The sequence below is a fragment of the Macaca nemestrina genome, chromosome 1 (genome assembly GCF_043159975.1).
Source record: "Macaca nemestrina isolate mMacNem1 chromosome 1, mMacNem.hap1, whole genome shotgun sequence".
Lineage (NCBI taxonomy): Eukaryota > Metazoa > Chordata > Mammalia > Primates > Cercopithecidae > Macaca > Macaca nemestrina.
Genome location: NC_092125.1, coordinates 168773227 through 168792621, shown reverse-complemented (window position 1 = coordinate 168792621; position 19395 = coordinate 168773227). Strand labels below are relative to the sequence as shown.

Here is a 19395-nt window from a genome sequence, read left to right as displayed (position 1 = left end):
GAATGTCTCAGGCCAGCCTCTAGGGGGCTGCTCCCCAGGGGCTCTGCTGAGGGAAAAGCCAGTGGACCCAGGGAAGCTCACCACTGTCGCCACCCCAGGCCCTGAACATCAATCCCCTGGCCTTGACTGTCCAGAGGCACTGCCAAGCCTTGTTCTCTGGGCCAATCTGGCAGGGATGTGAGATTTCTTTAGAAAACCTAACAGGATGCAGAGCAGGGCTGGTGGGAGAAGCTGGCTAAGAATTTTCCCACTGGATACTCATGCCCACCTCTCTCTCTTCCTTTCAGCTCTGGGAAATACCCATGTTTAGCACTATGCTGGAACAAAGGGAAAATGAAGGCAGCCGATCTCTGCTCAATATTTGACTGTGTCACTCTAACAGTCTGTGGGATCCTGGGTGAGTCCTTTTACTCCTCTGGGCTTTAATTTTCCAGACTGTGCGTTGAGAGCCATGGACTGTATCAGGAACTTTGAACCATTTGGCCAGTCCTGGGGCTCCACAGCATGGCCACCTGGACCTGTCCTTAGGAAAGGTGGGGGCTGGGGGTGGAAGGGAGGTCACAGGATGAGTGTGAGGAGCTGCTCAACCCACCTCACTCTACACACAGGGTCCACTAAGATCATATGTGGAGAAAAAAATTCTGAGTAAAAGGCAAGTTTGAAAAGCACTGGGCCACAAGAAGTGCAAGGGTTCTTCTCAACCCATCGTGTTCCACTGGCTCTGGAAACGGGAGAAGGGAGGGGAGGAATTCAGAGGAAGACACTTGCCAGGGAAATATCCCTGTGGCTGGGGTCTAAGACTTTGAGGATCACTTTTATCTTCTTCTCTTCAGAAGTTCCTTCGTCATCCTTGTAATCCATCAGGGTCCCAGAGTAGATGTGTGTTCTCGTGCCTCTCCCAAGGTGCTCGCCCTGAGGGAGGAAGCAGAAGGCTGGGGTGACCTCTCTGTGCCCCGCAGTGATGGACTGTCTGGGAATGGCTCCTCAGTGGGAACATGGACGATCAGTGGGATGGGGCAAAGGCAAGAGGGCTCCCTGCCCCAGCTCATGGTCCCCAGCGCCTTGTCCTTGTCAGGTCTCCTGAGAAAACAACAAGCTATTTGGCCAAACACAGTGGTGACATTTGCTGGGCCCCAGGAGACGGTCCTCCTACTCCCTAAACGGCTCCTTGCTTTCTACCCCCAGGACAGCCTCTGGCCAAAACACAGTCCTAACCTGTCAGGACACTGCAAACAGGGCCATCAACGGCCAGCCACATGGGTCCCACCCCAGGCCTCCAGAGAAGACTCAAGACAGGAGCCCCCAGGCAGCTCCTCTACTCACAGGCTGTGCTACCCTGTGAAGAGGCTTGCAAATCCCAGCTCTACTACCCGCTGGCCATGTGACATGGGGGCAATCTCTGCCCACTTTCTGCAAATGGAGGTAATAATGGTACTGACCTCATAGGGCTGTGATAAGAATCAAACCAGGAAACAGGGACGGAGGCTCCTGGTACAGACTCAGGCATACGGGGGGGTAGAAACCCATCTGGTGGGCCCATGTGTTATCTGAAGCCCTCTGGCACAGGTAGGCACAGTTTCTCACACTGGAACCATGTGTTTCCCATCCATCTATCCAGTGTGTGTGCTCATGTGTATGCACGCATGCTGGGATTTAAAGTTAGTGGTGCAAAGTACACCGGCATTTGCCCTGGCAACCTCACAGATGAGATGGCAATGTGAAGATGATGGTGGAGACTAGGGCGATGTGTCCTGGATTTCCTGACATGTGAAAGGGAACAATACCCCCGGATGAGTGGCAGGAGGACTGAATGAGATGATCCGTGCAAAGCCCTGGCCGCACCATGATCTATTTCTGAGGACCCTTCCAGTTCAAGTTGCAATAATTCTGATTTTAAAATTCTGAATATTTGGAAATTGAAATGGGATTCACGAAACTTAGGCACTGTCAAGTTGTTGACATTAGCCCCACAAAACTTGTAAAATGAAGGTCCATTATTCTATTATTTGAGGACCCCCTGGAAATGCGGAAAATGGACTGTAGCTTATACCAAGGCAATCAGTCTTATCCCCCATAGGAACATACACCATTGTTAATCAGGTATATTAATTTGCACAAATGCCACCATTTGTCATCTGTCAGAGCCGAATGGCGATGCATCCACCCTGTCTGTTGTATCCTGGCAAGGTCTTTGGCTATTCATTAAAGTTGCATCTGTCATGAAGTGATCCATCAAGGTTATGGGAAGCTGTATTCCCAGAACATCCTGTAAAAGCCATATGCTTTCAGAATAATTGCTCTTCCCGTGGCCAAGGCATGATACCATATGCTGTCAGGATTCTGCAGGGCCCCACAAAGGCCCATATGGCCCACCTCAGCCTCCTCTGATGCTGTTCCCTCCACCTTGCCTAGCTACTTGAGCTCATCCTCCAGGATGAGACCCTGCTTACCCCCCAGACAGGGTCTCGCTCTATCACCCAGGCTGGAGTGCAGTAGCACAATCATGGTTCACTGCAACCTCAAACTCCTGGCCTTATGCAATCCTTCCAACTCAGCCTCCTGAGTAGCTGGGACTATAGCTGCATACCACTATGCACAGCTAACTTTCTCATTTTTATTTTTAGTAGAGATGGGATCTCATTGTGTTGCCCAGGGTGGTCTTGAACTCCTAGGCTCAAGCGATCCTCCCACCTTGGCCTCTCAAAGTGCTGGGACTACAGGTGTGAGCCACTGTGCCTGGTCTGGGACTCTGCTTTGATACCACTTCCTCCAGGAAGCCATCTCTGTCCTCTCAAGATTAGGTCCACATCCTCCTGTCCTTCCCTACCTTGGAACTTGACTCTTGCGAATGTGATTACCCCCTCCAAACAGACAGGAGCCTGCTGAGGCAGCAATCGTGCATGGCACGTGTAATGCTTGATCTCTGTTGGCTAAGTGGATGTGGAAGGCATGGAGGATGGTGGTTACCTGCTTGGAGGCTTGAGGGGAGGGAAAAGAGGCAGGCCCCACGGACTACATAAGTTCTACACAGAAAAGAGGCTATGAAACTGTGGCTCTGGTGACTGTAATCTCAGGACATAGCTCTGACACCACAAGAGGAATAGAGAACAATGATGGGCCTTTGGTGAAGAAATGTAACACGATGGAAGTGAGGCAGTTTAGCTGTAGATTTCCACTCCCTCAATCTCTATCCAACAATCTCAGGGACTCACTGAAAAAGGTAAAGTAACAAACCCCCGTGTGCCACTCTCCCCGGGCTCCTTCACAGCAGGCAGCTTCCGCCTCACCCTCCAACACCCCCAAGGTGCTGCCATCTCCCCAGGTGGTGAGTGGCACCGTGCTTGCTTCCCTCCAAGGCTGCCACACCATCTCCCTGATACCCCAATGCGTGGCTCTATGCAACAGGGCCGGGGTGCGGCGGCAGAATAGAAAGTGGGCTTTCCCTGGGTCTCACACCACCAGCAACAGCTCCAGGGCAGCCCCTGTAGATTCCGGGCAAAAAGGCCTCCAAAGGCTGGGATCTGTTTCTCCAGATAGCTCTCCTTCAGGCCTAGACTGTGCATGTCCTCTTGTCCCCTCCCTGTGTTCTCTCCTCCCCAGCTCTGCTCCTTCTGGAAGTATCATCAGAAAGTGCAGGACTGAACTCTGGAGGTGCTCCGTCACACAGCCTGCTGCAGGCAGCGAGGGGTGATGGCCATGCTCCCCTGTGGAGAGCCACCTCCTGCCCTGCCACCCCCTCAGCATTCCCTCACCACAGAAGGTCCCTGCAGTTCTAGGGAACCCCAGAAAGCCTGACCAAACCACTTTCCTCAAAACATGTCTCTGAGGAGTGTCAGCAAGGGTGAGGAGGATGCAGGCACTGGTTGTATGGCTTTTGCCATCAAAGGAAAGTCTCCCTGTTCTTTTTCTACTAAGATTTCCCCAAACACAGCCTTCCTTGCCCCAGATCCCCAGGCTGCTCCACCGCAGGGAGGCAGGACCACAGCCGGCCCACACCCTGCAGCCGTGACTCACCTGCACCAGATCCTTCTTGAAGATCCGATCAAAACTCAGCTGGCTCATGGGGTAGACGGGCTGCCACTCCTGGGCTTTCTTAGTAGCCACCAGCAGGTTGGAGATTTCTGTGGAAGAGATTGGAGGAGTCTGAGCACAGCACCCAAGATCTGAGTTCCCAGACAGTCAGCGTCTACTGAGCCAGGGCCGTGGGACCCGTGTGCAGGCACTTGCTGCTTCAGTCATTCAACAAGTGCTTACTGAACAGGCACATGGCTCCTACCCTCCAGGAGCTCACAGGGTGATGACAGAGCCAAAACTCCCAAATCACCAATTAAATGGAAAGCTACAATTTGTTCAGCTCCTCTAAAGAACAGGTGTGTGGTGCTCCAAGGTTGGTACAGCAAGATCTGTTCTGGTAAGAAAGGTCAGAAACAGTTTCCCCAACGAAATTAAAATTTTAAATGTAGGACTGGAAACCAAAAGAAGTCAGAAACTGTGTCCATCTTATTTTCTGCTCCACCTCCACAGCCCGGTATATAGTAGGCACTCAATTATTATTTGTTAAATGTGTGAATGAATGACTGGCGTCTTTCTAAAGATGAGAGCTGTGGAAGGAAGAAGCAGTACCCAGGCCCAGGGCATGACGGGAACCAGAGGAGGAGGTGAACAAACACTGGTTTTGAGCCAGAAGATCAGGGCAGGTGACCCAGAACAGTGCCCTGTCTGAAGCTCCTGGTACGAGCGGTGCCTGACACGGAGGAGGCGCTTACCAAATGCCCCCTCAATGTGCAGGTTTAAGTAGACTATCCCCCAGATTCTACTGATTCAAACAGAAATCCAACACATTATTAAATCCTCCAGGCCAGGAAATCCACAATCCACAGAAATCATCTTTTCCGCCATGGAACTACTGCAAGGAACAAGGTTATCGTAAGGCAAGAAGGGACCTTCCAGATTCTGACTAGCAGGGAAAGTATTCCGGGAATCCCTGAAGACTTGTGTCTATTCATCAATTTTATTAACTGAAGCAGGAATGTTAGGAAAATGACAAAGAACATGCATTTCCCTTCACTTCCTCTTTCCTACACTAGAAGACAATAACGAGTTAGGGGAGAAAATGTAGCCATTCAAGTCCTGATTCCTAGACTGGAACAGAAGGAAGTTCCTAAAAGAACATCTGTAGGAACAGCCAGGCATAACCCACGGAGGCCACCACACACACCGCTGGGAGGCAATGGTTGCTGAGTGCCGGGTCCCTGCACAGGGCCACGTCTCTAAACCTCGCTTTCCCTCAGGACAGGGCATTCTTTTCCTAATTTTTTAAGCTCACATACTCTGATTGCCTTCTCTGTGCCAGCTGCTGTTCTATGAGCAACATACACATTAACTCCTTTGTCTTATAACAATCCTATGGAATACACAGTATTCTTATCCCCATTTTATAGATGAGAAAAGAGATTCCGAGAGATTAATTGGCCCAAGGCCACGCAGTTCATCATCTTAGGATTCACACTGAAGTCAGAGATGGCTCTAGTCTCTACCCTTCCCACAACATACCTGGCCCTAATCGGGAGAACAAATGTGGGTGCCAGAAACAGGGCTCAGGGAGAGGCTCCCCTTGTTCTCATATCCTGGGCACTCCTTTCTCCAGAGGCTGTTCCCTCCATACCGTTTTCCTGACTCCACCCTGTTACCTGGGGAAAATCCGATTCAGAGGCAACTCAGGCTCAACTCAACTCAGGAGAAAAGGCATCAAGAAGGAGCCCCGTGGCTGGTATCAGCAGGCAAGAGGCCAGGAAGCAGAGCCACTTGGGAAATGAGAGAGGGGAATGGAACTGAAGCCATTTATGGACTATTCTTTGCATGGGCACTTCGGGGAACATGGCACCAGGGTCAACAATGTGAATGGGGGAAGCCACAGTGCCTCCATGAAGGTGTTTCCTCACTAGAAAAATGGGGGCCACAGCTGTGTCCCTCATAGGTTACCGTGTGGATGAATGGGATGACGCAAGGCAAGGGCTGCCTTCAGCGCCTGATATGGAATAAAACACTCCCTGACTGGTTGCCACCGTGATTATGACTGGCATTACATCTTAGTCACTATTACCATCCTTCCTGTATCATCAGGGTTCCGGAGCCCTGGGCAGTGGACTGCAGAAGTCCTCAGTGTCAGAGCTGACTGCACGGATGAGGATTTAAAAGGACCGGTGGAAAACGGGCCCAGGAGCCCCCTGGGTCCTTATGGAGGTCTCCACATGGCCTGCCTCAGACTTGGAGATGGATAGTGGAGCTGGACACAGGACCCAGGACCAGAGATGCGGGACCTGCCGAGCCATCACGCCCACTCTGAGTGGCCTCCTGCTTTTTCATTTTGCTTTTTATTTATCCCATGAAGAGTTTCTTAGTTGCATTTTCAAGTGAGAAACCCAGATCAGGGTCTGGCTATCAAAACCCCGTGGTTAGGAGGGCAGAGGAGCTGAAGAACCCAACACAACATTCTCATGTCTAATCTTCACGATTTCACCACTTCTCTAATTTACAGATGGCAGAAGGAAGAGAGCGAGCTCTGGGGGACCTATCTAAGGAAGCCTCACACACAGGCCTTATTCTTACTCTCCCAAGGTCAGAATTGGTCCTTGCTCTAAAGTCCTAGGCTGATGGCTAGTCCAAATCCCCACTCATCCTCTACCTAAGTGATCTTGGGTATGTATAATTGGGATAACAACACATTCTGGGTTATTGTGAGGACTAAATGACTTAAAACATGAAAGATCTCCAAACAATGCCTGGCAAATTGTAAGCCCTGCTCACATGATAGGAGCCGTTCTTATTAATTATTGCTACTGTTATTATTCCTACTACCTATACTACTAGCTACATGGCCTTGAGCAAGTCACTTACCATGTCTTAAGTCTCAATTTCATCACGTTTGTAATATCTACGAAAAGCTACTGTGTAGATGAAATAAACAAGGTAGGCACACAAACTGCCTGGGCCACAGTAGGCACTCGCCATCCAGCAGCTCCTGCTACCTGGTTCACCTGACAGGCATTATTCACGCTGATTCTGTGCTGGGCACTCTCCTCTCCTCCCCACAAGCCAACAGAGCGGTGAGTGAGACTCAGGTCCTGTCTTAAGAGCCCACGGTCAGGTGGGAAAGGCAACAGGAAACACATTCAGCACTGAGTTTCAGGAGCCTCAACTGGGGTTCGTTCCAGTGCGTTGCTGTGAATAAATAGGGCTGTTGGGCTTGAAGGTTTGAACTCACTCTGAGGTCTCACAGTCAAGTGGCAGATGTGTTTTTACCTTTGCGGAAAATCCTCAAGCATGAAAACAAAGGCTGCAGTTATTCTCTGAGCCTGGCAGGAAACCCTATCTGATCAAGAACACAAGTCCTTCCTCTTTCACCAAGTTCAGTGACGAGCCCCTTGCTGAGACCAAAAACTGATTCAAACATCAAGAACCCAGGTCCCTTTCTATCCTGGTGCTGCTTCCTCTGCCCACCCCTGGTGGTGTGTGGGTTCACAGACATGTTCGCTTGGAAGAACAAGATGTGTCCCAGATAAAGACTCCTCAGAGGGTCTTCCTCTGACACTCATGGGGCCTCAGTGGCAACTGTGCTGCTCCTTCTCTGAGGCCTTCCTCCTTCTACGGGAAGAACCTGACGTGTGCAGGGCAGCATCTTGAGGTGAGGACAGCAAAATCAACAGTTCTCAAGAGCTAGGGCACGCGGGTTAGGCCTGGCCCTCAAGCCCCTCTTTGATGCTGACCTTTGATGAGACCCACTTCGCTCTTCTGGGCCTCAGGTTTCTCATCTGTAAAATAAGACAGTTGACTGTGTGACCTCTACGTCTCTTCCCAGTCCTCACATTCTAAGAGACAAATCCACCTGCAGAACATCAGTGACACTGTTCAAGAGGCTTAACAAGGAACAGCTGAGTGGCTCACCCCTTGGATCCATTTCACTCCCTGATCCTCCCTGGCCCCCATGGCCTGCAGGATAAAGACCCCGCTCCATGGCACAGCACCCAAGGCCCCCACACCCTAAGCTCAGCCTCACCTGCCCCTCCCTTCCACCTTCACCTTCATGGTAGCCCCCACCTGTGCCTCTGTTTGCACATGCTGCGATGCCCTGACCGCACTGGCAACCTCCCACTCATCCTCCCACACTCAGTTCAAGACTGCCTCCTCTATGCAGCCCCCTGTGCTATGGAACTCAGGGATTTTGATCATCCCTTTCTGTTTGACTCCAGGGTATGATATCTATGTCGGTTAAAACACCCATCACAAACTGCAGTGGCCTCATTCACCTGTAACACTGGCATTAGACTGGCAGGGACTGGGCCTTACACATTTCTGATTGTTTGCATCTGATATAGTTCTTGGCCCACAAAAGATGTACCAGGAGTCTCTCTCAGATAAATAAACCAGTGACAGGAGACCTCTCAAGGCATTTTATCTTAAGGAAGAAAGAAGTTATTTTCTGCTTACTAATGCTGAGCATGCCTCTTTCTGCAGCCTAATGAGATGCTGAGAAAGGTATATGCCTCTTCTATAGACAATGCTCACACTCAAGGGACTGGATGTGAGTTGGGCACAGAAGTGTAATAAAACTCAATAAAGAACACCTAGAAACTGTGGGGAGGGTCCACTTGGTTTAAGCCAGCCAGCGTGCTTTGGTCGATCTGAGTCTCAGCACATTACTGATGGGATACAGCCTGGCTCTGGCATGGGGAGACGAACCTCGGGGCTTGGGCTGGCAGCAGCGTTTCAACATGAAGCTGATGTTATCCGTGCGCAGGATCTGCTTCTTGAGGTGGCTCATGAGGTCTCCCAAGCTGGGGAAGCTGCGGTCTGAACCATGCAGACTGTAGCGGCCCTTCTGCACCTCGATCTGAAAGTTCTTGAACTGCTTCTGGGCACCCTGCCCCTGCTATTCAGAAAATGACCAGAAATTAAATGTTTAAAATGGGGTCAGGCGTGGATATATAAGACATTAACATTAGGGGAAGCTGCATGAAGAGTACGGAGGAATTTTGCACCATCTCTGTAACATTTCTGTAAATCTAAAATTAGTCAAAAATAAGGTTTATTATCAATAAATAATCCAACCAACAACTAAATAATAAAACAAGGTCCAGGAGAAGGCATTGATAAAAGGGAGTTAATACTATAGCAGACACAGTAGCTATTTCTACAAAAGCATCACTTGGTTTTTCACCTGTAAGATAAAGTTCATGAAAATCCAACCTCATAGGATTGTTGCTACACTTATATAACGTGGTGTTTTGAAAAACTTAGTAAGCACTTTATAAAGTCCAGCAAATATTATATATGAGGTATATCATTATGATGGCAAAATTTCTCAAGGAACCGCCTCAAACTGAGCCCTGCCAGGCCATGTCTCTACTTGAGAAGAACCACACTGGGAGCTGGTGTTCAGTGTCTGACCCAGGTCTGGGACACTGTGGTGCCAGATAGGAGGTATAAGCAGTTTTCCTTCATGGACTCTTTTTGTACAAACTAAACTATTTTAGTGGTAAAAAAATGAGGGCCAGAAAGACTTACTTAAGGTGTAAACTAGGAGATGATATTCAAAATCTCAGTTACTTCAACTGTACAATGGGATTAGTACAATGGGATTAGGTAGGTACTTCAACTGTACCTACCTAATATGGCCATTACAAGGCTTAAACAAGCACAAGTAGGTACAATGCTTGGCACAGGGTCTGGTGGGCCACAGTGAGTGGTGTGAGTAATCATTTCTATGACTGCTGTTTTCCCTGGGTGATGCGACATTGTTAGGGACTCATGGACACTCTTGGTACCGTACAGGCCAATTCCACTTCAGGAGGGGGCTGGGCTGTCTCATGCACTCCTCCATCGTAAACACATTAAGCTTCCTCCAATGACTGATGAATAGACGGCAAGCATCCTGGAAAGGCAACGAGCCTGACAAGCTCTGAGCCATGGAGCCCCGAGGCCCAGCTGTTTGGGAAGAGCCTGGGCGGGTGGTGGTGTCCCTGCATTGCCTCATCCAGGACACTTGGCAGCGCTGCTTCTTTCCACCCTTTCCTCCTCCCATTCTTGACTGAGTTCAGCCCCAGGGGTTCACCAGTGAGCTTGTCCTTCCTGCGTCTGCCCTCCGTGCCAAAGGCCCCTCCATGTCCCAGGTCTCCCCATGCATGTGGAGCCTAATCAGTACTGATTAAAGTGTATTGATGTGAAGTATTTTGTAAAACTCACTGTCTTTTAAAATATTCCATTTTGTATTTTTTTAAATTACATGATAACAAAGGCATTTGTGGTCTAGTAAGGGGAAGTCAGTAATTCTGGCGAATATCTTAGCCCTCAGAATGTGTCTCACATCATCCTCAGCTTCAGCTATGCTTCAATCACTAAAAGACATCTCTATTCATTGTTCTAAGATGAGGGGGCAATTTGTTAAAGTGTCTGAAGCTATCATTTGGAAAAAACTGTGTTAGGCCATGTGGATGAAGTGGCATTTGGGTGCTGGTTTGTACCAGTGAATGCTGTAGACAGGCATAGCTCTGGGTCTGAGATGATGTTGGCACTGAGTCTAAATAAACCACTCTAAATAACGACACTATACTTTGTAAGTGTTGGGTGTGAATTGGTTTTCTGGTCATGTTCCATCTTCCAGAGTCATGGGGGACCCCCACCATGGGTCCCATGAAGGAAGAAGGAAAGGGCCCTACAGGGGAAGGATGTAGGGGTCTGGCTGCTGGGGAGCGGTCTCCTTTTGAGAGCAGGGGCCCTTGCCTGACCTCCCAGGGATCTCCTCAGAGACTGAGGCTTTTCAATTCCACCCTGCAAAGGGTGGTTCTGTCTGCAGCAGCTCCTGAACCAGGCTACACTGGACACCTCATGGCTGTATGGCCTGGTCCAAGCCAGTGTCCTGACTGACCTCAGACTTCTCAAAGCAGGTGACGGTCATGAGGATGTTGTCAAAGTCGGTACAGCTCCACCTCAGCACGTACATCCCCTCCTCGCTTCCTTCTTGCCGCAATTTATTGATGGCATATTCTGTACTAGAGGGAGAAGTAGGAAAAGGGAAAAAGAGCTCACACCAAACAGCACAGTGAACCCCTGGGCTACCCACTCTCCTGAGCTGCCTCAAGTGTTAACGGCCCCATCACACTATCTGCCCAGGATCCTAAAATCCCCTCTGATGCCATCCACGAGCATAGTGGAAATACCGAGTGGCCTCAGGACTGATGAAGTCGCCAAGGTTGAGGAGAGGATTCAGCCTCCTGCCCAAGGCAGTGAGCCCTGCTTGTCCCCACGTTCCCCACATTCCCCACAGACATCGTCTCCAGCTTGAAACAGAAGAGCCTCTCTGGAGGCTGGTGATGAGGAGCTGCCATGCCTCCCCTCCACCCCCAGCCAGCCCAGCGGGAGCACAGACCTCATGGGGGTGGGAACTGGAGGCCGTGTTGTTTATTGTTGTATCCCCATGGGCTCACACTGAGTGAATACATCAGTGAGGATTGGACAGATGTCAGTAGGAACAGACCTGTCTTACACTTCTTTGTATCCCCAGGACCAGTGAGTCCTGGCATGTAGAGGGCAGTGAACACTGGCTGAATACATCCCTGCATGAGGTTACTAGCACCTGGTGAGTGCTGCTTGCTAAGTACTGGTGAGAGAGGGCTGCCATGGTTCCTGTGTTTCCAGAGGCAGGGACATTACGTACTTTCTAACTGCGCCATGCCTTTGCATGTGCTGACCTCTCATCTGGGTACCCTTTCCCCGCATTAAGGCCTGGCAAGCCGTCATTGATTCTTTGTTTTAACCAGATATGTATGCCACCTACTCTAAGCAGGCTCCTTAGGCAATGAATGTCAGCATCCCATCAAACATGAAATATCCATTCATTCAACAAATACTCAACTGAGGGCCTACAATGTGCCAAGCCCTGTGTGTGTTAAGAAAGCAGAGAGCAATGCAGCCCCAGCCTTTGGGAAGCTCGTATTCTAGGAGGTGAGGGTAGTCAGACCAGGAACAAATGTTATGTTATGTAAATAAACACAGTATCTCAGGAGGTAACGACTGCTACTGAAGGAAAATAAGGCAGAGTGCAGCAGCCAACATGGATGGAGAAGAGAAAGAGGTATGATTTTATATAAGGTGGTTAAGGAAGACTTCACGGATAAGGTGATATCTGACTAGCACCTGAAGAAGTGGAGGCTGTGCAGATTCTGGAGGAAGGGCATTCTGGGCCAAGGGAAGAGCGAGTGCCTGGGCCCTGAAGCACAACCATGGCTGGGACACTGGCAGAAGATGCTTTTCGAATGCACAACCCCTTGCTCTGCCATTCTTTGTGTGACTGTTTCCCTAGGAGTCTGTGAGCCTCTCAAGGCCAGGGCCATGTGACTACTAAGCTACCTGTCCACAAGGTAGCTGGAAGAGGGAAAAAGGTGAGAAGCACATCATGTGGAAGGTGGCAGAAGAGATGCTTCCCCAGATATTCTGTGGTCTGAAAAGAGAGGCTCAGAAGAAACACAGCAGCTGGCTGTTTTCCTTTGCCTGAAGGGCTGTCATATGTAAGAGAAAGTCAACAGAATCCCTGTTGTCTCAAAAAGCAGAATTCAAGTGAGTAGACAGAAGTTACAGAGAAGTCAACTACAGCTCCATATCAGAAAAGTATGTACATCTCTCACAGTCAGAGCTCGAATCCATGGGCTGCCTCATACATTGCCCATCACCAGAGGTATTTGAGCACAGGCTGCCAGTTCTGAGATGCAGGTGGGTCAAGACATCCCACACAGCCCCTTCTGGCCTTAAGGCTGTATCACCCTCACGGTCCCCACTGTTCACCTGGCACCTTGGGACAAGCTGACTGACAATTCCATTTACTATACTGTCTGATGCTGAGATCTTCATCTGATCTTTCTTTTTCTTCTTTTATATATTTTAGAGATGGGATCTTGCTATGTTGCCCAGGCTAGAATGGAACTCCTGAGCTCAAGTGATCCTCCCACCTCAGTCTCTCAAGGAGCTGAAACTACAGGCACATGGCAGCATGCTCAGCTGTGTTCTTGAATTGCCCACATTGTTTGACACAGCAAGAAATCACAAAGTGTAGTACTTCTTGATCAGCTATGAAGAGGTGAGAGGGTTAAACTATGAGGCGAGATCCACATAAAGAAGTAGCGTTGAGGGGCTGCTGCAAAAAGGATGGTAGGAGATTACAGGAAGGCCTGACCAGAGCTTGGACAGCAGGGAGGAAAGGAGGACAGCCAACAAGTACCAGGCAGCATGGTCAACTGGCCTGACCTAAACAATGATGACATGCCCCGTCACTAAAACATGGGCTCTCTGCACACCAAAGGCAATTGAAAAGGTTCTAGGACCAACCAGATTGGACCATGACAGCCATTCTGTATGTTGTGGACGATCAACGGGGGGGCCACGTCGGTGCAGAGGTAATGATGGGCGTCTGCGGTGAGCCGGAAGTAGCCATCTACCAGTGACACAAAGGACAAGGCCTCCTCATGGGAAGAGAGCTTCAGTTCCTATTGAGAGAGAAGAAATCCCCATGGTTACATCATGTCTGTATCAGCTTAAGCAGCTGACTCTATAGGGAGGTACACGGTGAGAAGATTTTTATAACCCAGTGGGAACCTCAAAGGGAAAACCTTTTCATCAATACTAAATATACCCCTTGCATGCATTTATTTATTTATTTATTTATTTATTTTAAGATGGGGTTTCACTCTGTCACCCAGGCTGGAGTGCAGTGGCAAGATCTTGGCTCACTGCAACCTCCACCTCCTGGGTCCAAGCGATTTTTCTGCCTCAGCCTCCCAAGTAGCTGGAATTACAGGCACCTGCCACCACGCCTGGCTAATTTCTGTATTTTTAGTAGATACGGGGTTTCACCATGTTGGCCAGACTGGTCTTGAACTCCCGACCTCGAGTGATCTCCCACCTTGGTCTCCCAAAGTGCTGGGATTACAGCCGTGAGCCACTGCGCCCAGTCTCCCTTGCATTTACATAGGACTTTCACTGTTCAACACATTTTCCCATCTATTATCTTAAACTATCAGATGAGGTTAGTGTATGCGTGTGTGTGTGTGTGTGTGTGTGTGTGTGTGTGTTGCGGGTGACGTGGTGGGGGAGGCTGTGGCAGGCAGGGAGACATGCAGAGAAGCTGTGTGTGTGTGTGTGTGTGTGTGTGTTGCGGGTGACGTGGTGGGGGAGGCTGTGGCAGGCAGGGAGACATGCAGAGAAGCTGTCCCCCGGGTCCAGACGGGAGAAGAGGAAGCCTGAATCAAGGTGGCAGAGGCATAAAAGTAGAGGTGGGAAGGGGCAGAGCATGCACCCTGATCTTGGCACTAAACAGTGAGTGGCTGAATCAGCATTATTCCTGCTTGGGAGAAAAGAAACAGAGGCAGTGTGGTTCATCTCACAGCAGACCTGCTCTATAAGGTGAAACTCCTGGATTTTAATCTAGGAATAATCCCAGGCCCAGTGAAGAGGTTGCTAGATTAAGCCTAGGGAGCTCTGAGAGTTGGAGGGAGCAGCGCGTCTTACTCAGAGTGGGAAGGGGCAAAGGCACCTGTGGAGAAGGAGAGAGGGGCTTTCCATCAAGGGAGGTGTTCTGAAAGACACCTGTGTTGTAGATAAGGGGTACTTTTGTCTTGATCACTGATCCCTGAAGAGACTGCCCATTTGACAGGAACTGAGGTCAATCAAGAACGTTTCCCGGCAAGGGAAGGTATGCAAAAGCCGTGATTTGGAGCTTTGACTCACAAAAAACATTAAAAAGCATCTAAGGCTTTAAAAAAGAGCAAAATGACTTTCATAGCCTGTAGAAAGGAGAGGCAGGTGGTAGACACGAGAGGACAGTGAAGGGAAAAAGGAGCAGGGGGGACAAGCCACTCGGCAGGAGAGAGGTCAGGGGCCTAGTGCAGCTGTGATGGCGAAGGAAGCATGCCTGGGGCTACGAGCAAGGAGGCCTGGAGAGGGCAGGGTCACCACAGGAATGGTGCCTTAGGAAAGAAACCACACTGAGCACGCTGCCTTGCGGGTGTGACCAGGCACCCACCTGTGGATATCCCTGAAGAGCAAATTCAAGATGCTCTGGAACAAGGGGTAGGCTGGCCTGGGCAGCCCCTCACCCAGCCACATGATAAGCAAGACCACATCTGCACTTACGTTTCCTGAGAGCAGGAGTCTAAACAGAAATGGGGATGCCAAGCAGATGCAGAGAGAAGTGATTGATACATCAAGGTCTGACTTGACAACATGCTGGTATCAGGGTTTCTTCAAAGTACTGCCTGATTAAAGGGCTTGGAAATCCCACGGCTGGGAAGGGACAATGAGGGCATGAGATTCTAAACAGGCAGCATGGAGCAGTGGTCAACCCTCAGCTCAGGCTCCAGAGCCAGCTGCTCTGGGTTCAAATCGCAGCCTCGCCACCTGCTAGTAGGGTTATGCATATGGAATCATCATTTTTATAGGTCAAAATGGTCAAATATTGGTAATTTCAAATATTTTAACCTAACAGCTGTCTGACCTTGGACAGGTTACTTAACCTCTTTGTGCCTCAGTTTCCCCCAACATACCCACTCATAGGGTTGACATGAAAATTAAAAGAGGTGATATTTGTGAAGTGCTCAGAATAGGAAGTGCCTGACAATAGTAAGGGCTAGCGTGGTAAAGAAAAACCAACTAATGGAGGAATCAAGTATTTCTTTCTTCCTGCCGTCCTCCTGCTCCCTCCACAGCACTGTAGCCTGGCATAGAGTCACTGGCCCATGTGGCCAGGGTGAGCTCTGACTTACATGATGGGTGCACCAACTTGCGTTGGTGCTAGACTTGACTGTGTCAGTCAGGACAGGACAGGATGGGGCAGGCTCATAAAACGTGCACCAAGCATGCATCATGTTGAAGAGCCAGATCACGGACATGTCGGCCTCTCCCTCACTCCCTTCGGGGTCTCTGGGGGATGATAATGCCTTAGAAACCAAAGCAACACAGGCAAAATGCACAGGCAGGCACCAGACAGAGCTGGGCAAGTGCCTGCCACTTTCTCCCTAAGTGACTCTGTGCAAGATCCCATGTCTCTTGATTAGTCTCAGATTCCTCATTTCAAGTAGAGCTGATGCTCGGTACTCTAAGGTTCTCATAAGGACTAAGACAGACAAGACAGAGGCACAGCATATAACACGGGGCCTAATATCCAGGATGCAGCATATAACACGGGTACCCTAATATCCAGGATGCAGCATATAACATGGGGCCTAATATCCAGGATGCAGCATATAACACGGGGCCTAATATCCAGGATGCAGCATATAACATGGGGCCTAATATCCAGGATGCAGCATATAACATGGGGCCTAATATCCAGGATGCAGCATATAACACAGGGCCTAATATCCAGGATGCAGCATATAACATGGGGCCTAATATCCAGGATGCAGCATATAACATGGGGCCTAATATCCAGGATGTGCTCCATAAACAGCGCTTCTTTTCTCGCTCCATTTCGCACCTTTCTACTAACGTCCATCTGAGCTCTTCCACTTCTCTCTTCACTTTGTTTTTACTATATTTTTCTAATAAAATTAATGTATGTTTTTTGTTTAAAAAAAAAGGAGGGGAGAATAAGAAAGTTAAAACCATTCATAATGCCACCATAAATAAGTAGCTGTTAATATTTGATTATTTTTCTAACAGCATGTGTATATACAAGGATACCTATTGGTATTTTGAACAAAATTGGTCCCATTCTATAGGTAAAGTTTTATATCCTGCTTTTTTCCCTGACCCTTTTTTCCAGGTCATTAAAAAATTCAGCAATCTGACTACCTAATGTTCTGCTACTCAGGCAAACTGTGATTTATTTTCCTATTCTCCTATTATTGTATATTTAAGTTATTTTCAGAATTTTGACACTTTAAATACTAGTGGAATGAACATTCTTATTCATAAACTACAACCTGCCTCTCACATCATTTCTGGAAGATAGAGTCATTCCCTAGATTCCTGAACAGAGGGATATATAAATATTTTCAAGGCTGTTAACAGGTTGCCAAACTGTTTTCCAAAAGGTTATACCAGAAAGACAAGTTATTCTGAATACAAGAAAGTGACTGTCTGCCCTAAACCGTATCACCAGGCTCTTCCTCAGCACTGAGCGTTATCCTTGTGACACGGTATCTGCTGCATTTTGGCAGAATATGGCCTTTCCTGGTGTTGGTTCCACTCACCTGAAGAGTGCTCGCTGTCTCAACAGCCGCTCTCTCTGCATGCTGTTGGCTGTGACTTCCCCTGACACAAACAGGTTTATTTTGGCAGAGTTCCCACTTCCTGCTTGTTTAGATTATGTCCGCAAGTGATACCAAAAAAGAGGAAGTGAGATTAAACACCCCTTCCTCTGTCCGAGAGTCACTGGGGTGTGCCTGACACCACATCGATGACTGCCACTGTGGCTGAGGCTCGCTTGAGGGCAACGCAGGGCTTCCTGCTTTGCACTTCAGCTCAGCAGAGAGGCCGTGCCGGAGCCCTTGGGAGGACACACAGACATTCGCTGGTTTTCTTTTCCTTCAAATCCACTAGCTTTGTGAATTAAATATTGATGCTGAGGTATATTTGGGAGGGAAGCAAATTCTAAGGCGGATTCACATTTCTGAGACCAAAGAAAGGCACTGGAATGTATCGGTGTAACTTTAAAACACTGATAATGCCTTGGTAATAGGAACTTTTTGGCTTCAATAAGAAAATCCTATTTTCTCTTTAGGACAGGAACTCTGAAAATCATGTGCTACAGAACGGAACTCAGCAATTCTCCCTCTCATCACCAGATCCAAACTTAAGAGCTTCTGGGACAAACTTACCATTTTCTTGTTGTCCTGCTTGTTAATGCTGACCACAGACTCCTTTATTACAATGTGAGTGATTTCAGGGAAGTAAGAAAAATTATTCCACTCTTCCCGGATCTTGTTTTTCTCCTCATCCTTCCTGTGTTTATTTTCCAGTTTTTTCCGCTTCAGTTTATTTTTTTCCTTTTCAACAGAAACAACCTGATAAGATACATGAAAGGGACAGAGTTAAGTTGCTTTCTTCTTTTTCTGTTGGTAAAAGGTCAATGCTGCTGGCAAACCTCTGCAGGGCCTAGGCCCAAGGAGGAGAAAGCCAGCTCGTCTGGACTTGCAGAAGGACTGGGGGAGTTGGCACCTGCAGGCTTAGGACCAAAGAACTGGGTTGTATCCGGGAATCCTGGGCTTTCACATCTGGAAGACACCTTAATGAGCACACTGTCTAAACTATATAATACACAATGTGCACGGAAACTCAGAAAGGGAAATCACTGCTCACTAGACATGCATCTACATTCAGGTCTCCTCACTTCCAGACTACTATACATGCTTTGGCACAGACAGATAACATACTCTTCCCAATTACCACTGGGCTGAACATGAGCTTTCTCCTTCTATCACCAATTGTCTTGACTTCAGAACAGTACCCAAGTCGGGATTTTCAAGAGAAGATATGCATTTCATGCTTGAAATAATCTACACACTGAATAATATATATCTGCACAAGGGAAAATATTTTGTGTTGCATGAGCCCTGGAGACCAGAAATCTAGGTTAATTACTTAACTCTGCCAATTACTTAACTAGTTACCTCATCTCTTTGAGCCTCGTTTTCCCTATTCATGAAATAGAGAGCTTACATCTTCACAGGGTTCTCTGAGATTAGACAAGTGCTAACGAACATAGTATATAGAACCTACTATATAGAAAGCCCTCAGTAAGTATCAGGCATTATTGTTTTAGCATGAGAATAAAACAGGAGGAGAAAATGAGTCTCATATTTTATTTATTTAATTTTTTGAGACAGTGTCTTGCTGTCACCCAGGCTGGAGTGCAGTGGCACGGTCATGGCTCACTGTAGCCTTGACCTCCCAGGCTCAGGCGATCCTTCCAACTCAGCCCCCCAAGTAGCTAGGACCACAGGCATGTGCCACCACATCCTGCTAATTTTTGTATATTTTGTAAAGATAAGGTTAGGCCATGTTGCCCAGGCTGGGCTCGAACTCCTGGGCTCAAGTGATCTGCCTGCCTCAGCCTCCCAAAGTGCTGGGGTTACAGGTATAAGCCACTGCACCCACCCACATTTACTTTAATATTATTAATTACAGTAATAATAATTGTAACAGCTATAATTTATTCAACATTTATTATATTGCCAGGCTTTGTGATAAATGTCATTTAGCTTCTTCACAGCCTTATAAGTTAGACAGTACCTCCCTTTACCAGATGAATAATTTCTAGCTGCTGATAAAGGTGAAATAACTCTCCTAAGGCCATATAAGTCATGAAGCTAGGATCCGAACCACGTCTACATGGGTCTAAAACCC

The 19395-nt window shown here is 48.4% G+C and overlaps 1 protein-coding gene and 1 long non-coding RNA gene across 5 annotated transcripts in view; one reads left to right on the top strand and one right to left on the bottom strand.

Moving 5' to 3' along the window:
* Positions 1 to 19395, bottom strand: part of LOC105498461 (Janus kinase 1) — a 237422-nt gene that overhangs the window by 13159 nt on the left and 204868 nt on the right. For all 4 annotated transcript variants that reach the window (XM_011770614.3, XM_011770612.3, XM_011770611.3 and 1 more), the window contains 6 exons: positions 17868 to 18053; positions 13378 to 13535; positions 10925 to 11048; positions 8740 to 8929; positions 4015 to 4121; positions 769 to 912 (listed from right to left, as the gene is read on the bottom strand). In XM_011770614.3, the coding sequence (XP_011768916.1) occupies positions 769 to 912; positions 4015 to 4121; positions 8740 to 8929; positions 10925 to 11048; positions 13378 to 13535; positions 17868 to 18053 (909 nt within the window). The remainder of the gene's footprint in view (positions 1 to 768; positions 913 to 4014; positions 4122 to 8739; positions 8930 to 10924; positions 11049 to 13377; positions 13536 to 17867; positions 18054 to 19395) is intronic.
* LOC139361981 (uncharacterized) lies at positions 211 to 17870 on the top strand. Its single transcript, XR_011620107.1, has 3 exons — positions 211 to 397; positions 1186 to 1422; positions 17771 to 17870. It is a non-coding gene; the product is annotated as an uncharacterized lncRNA (long non-coding RNA).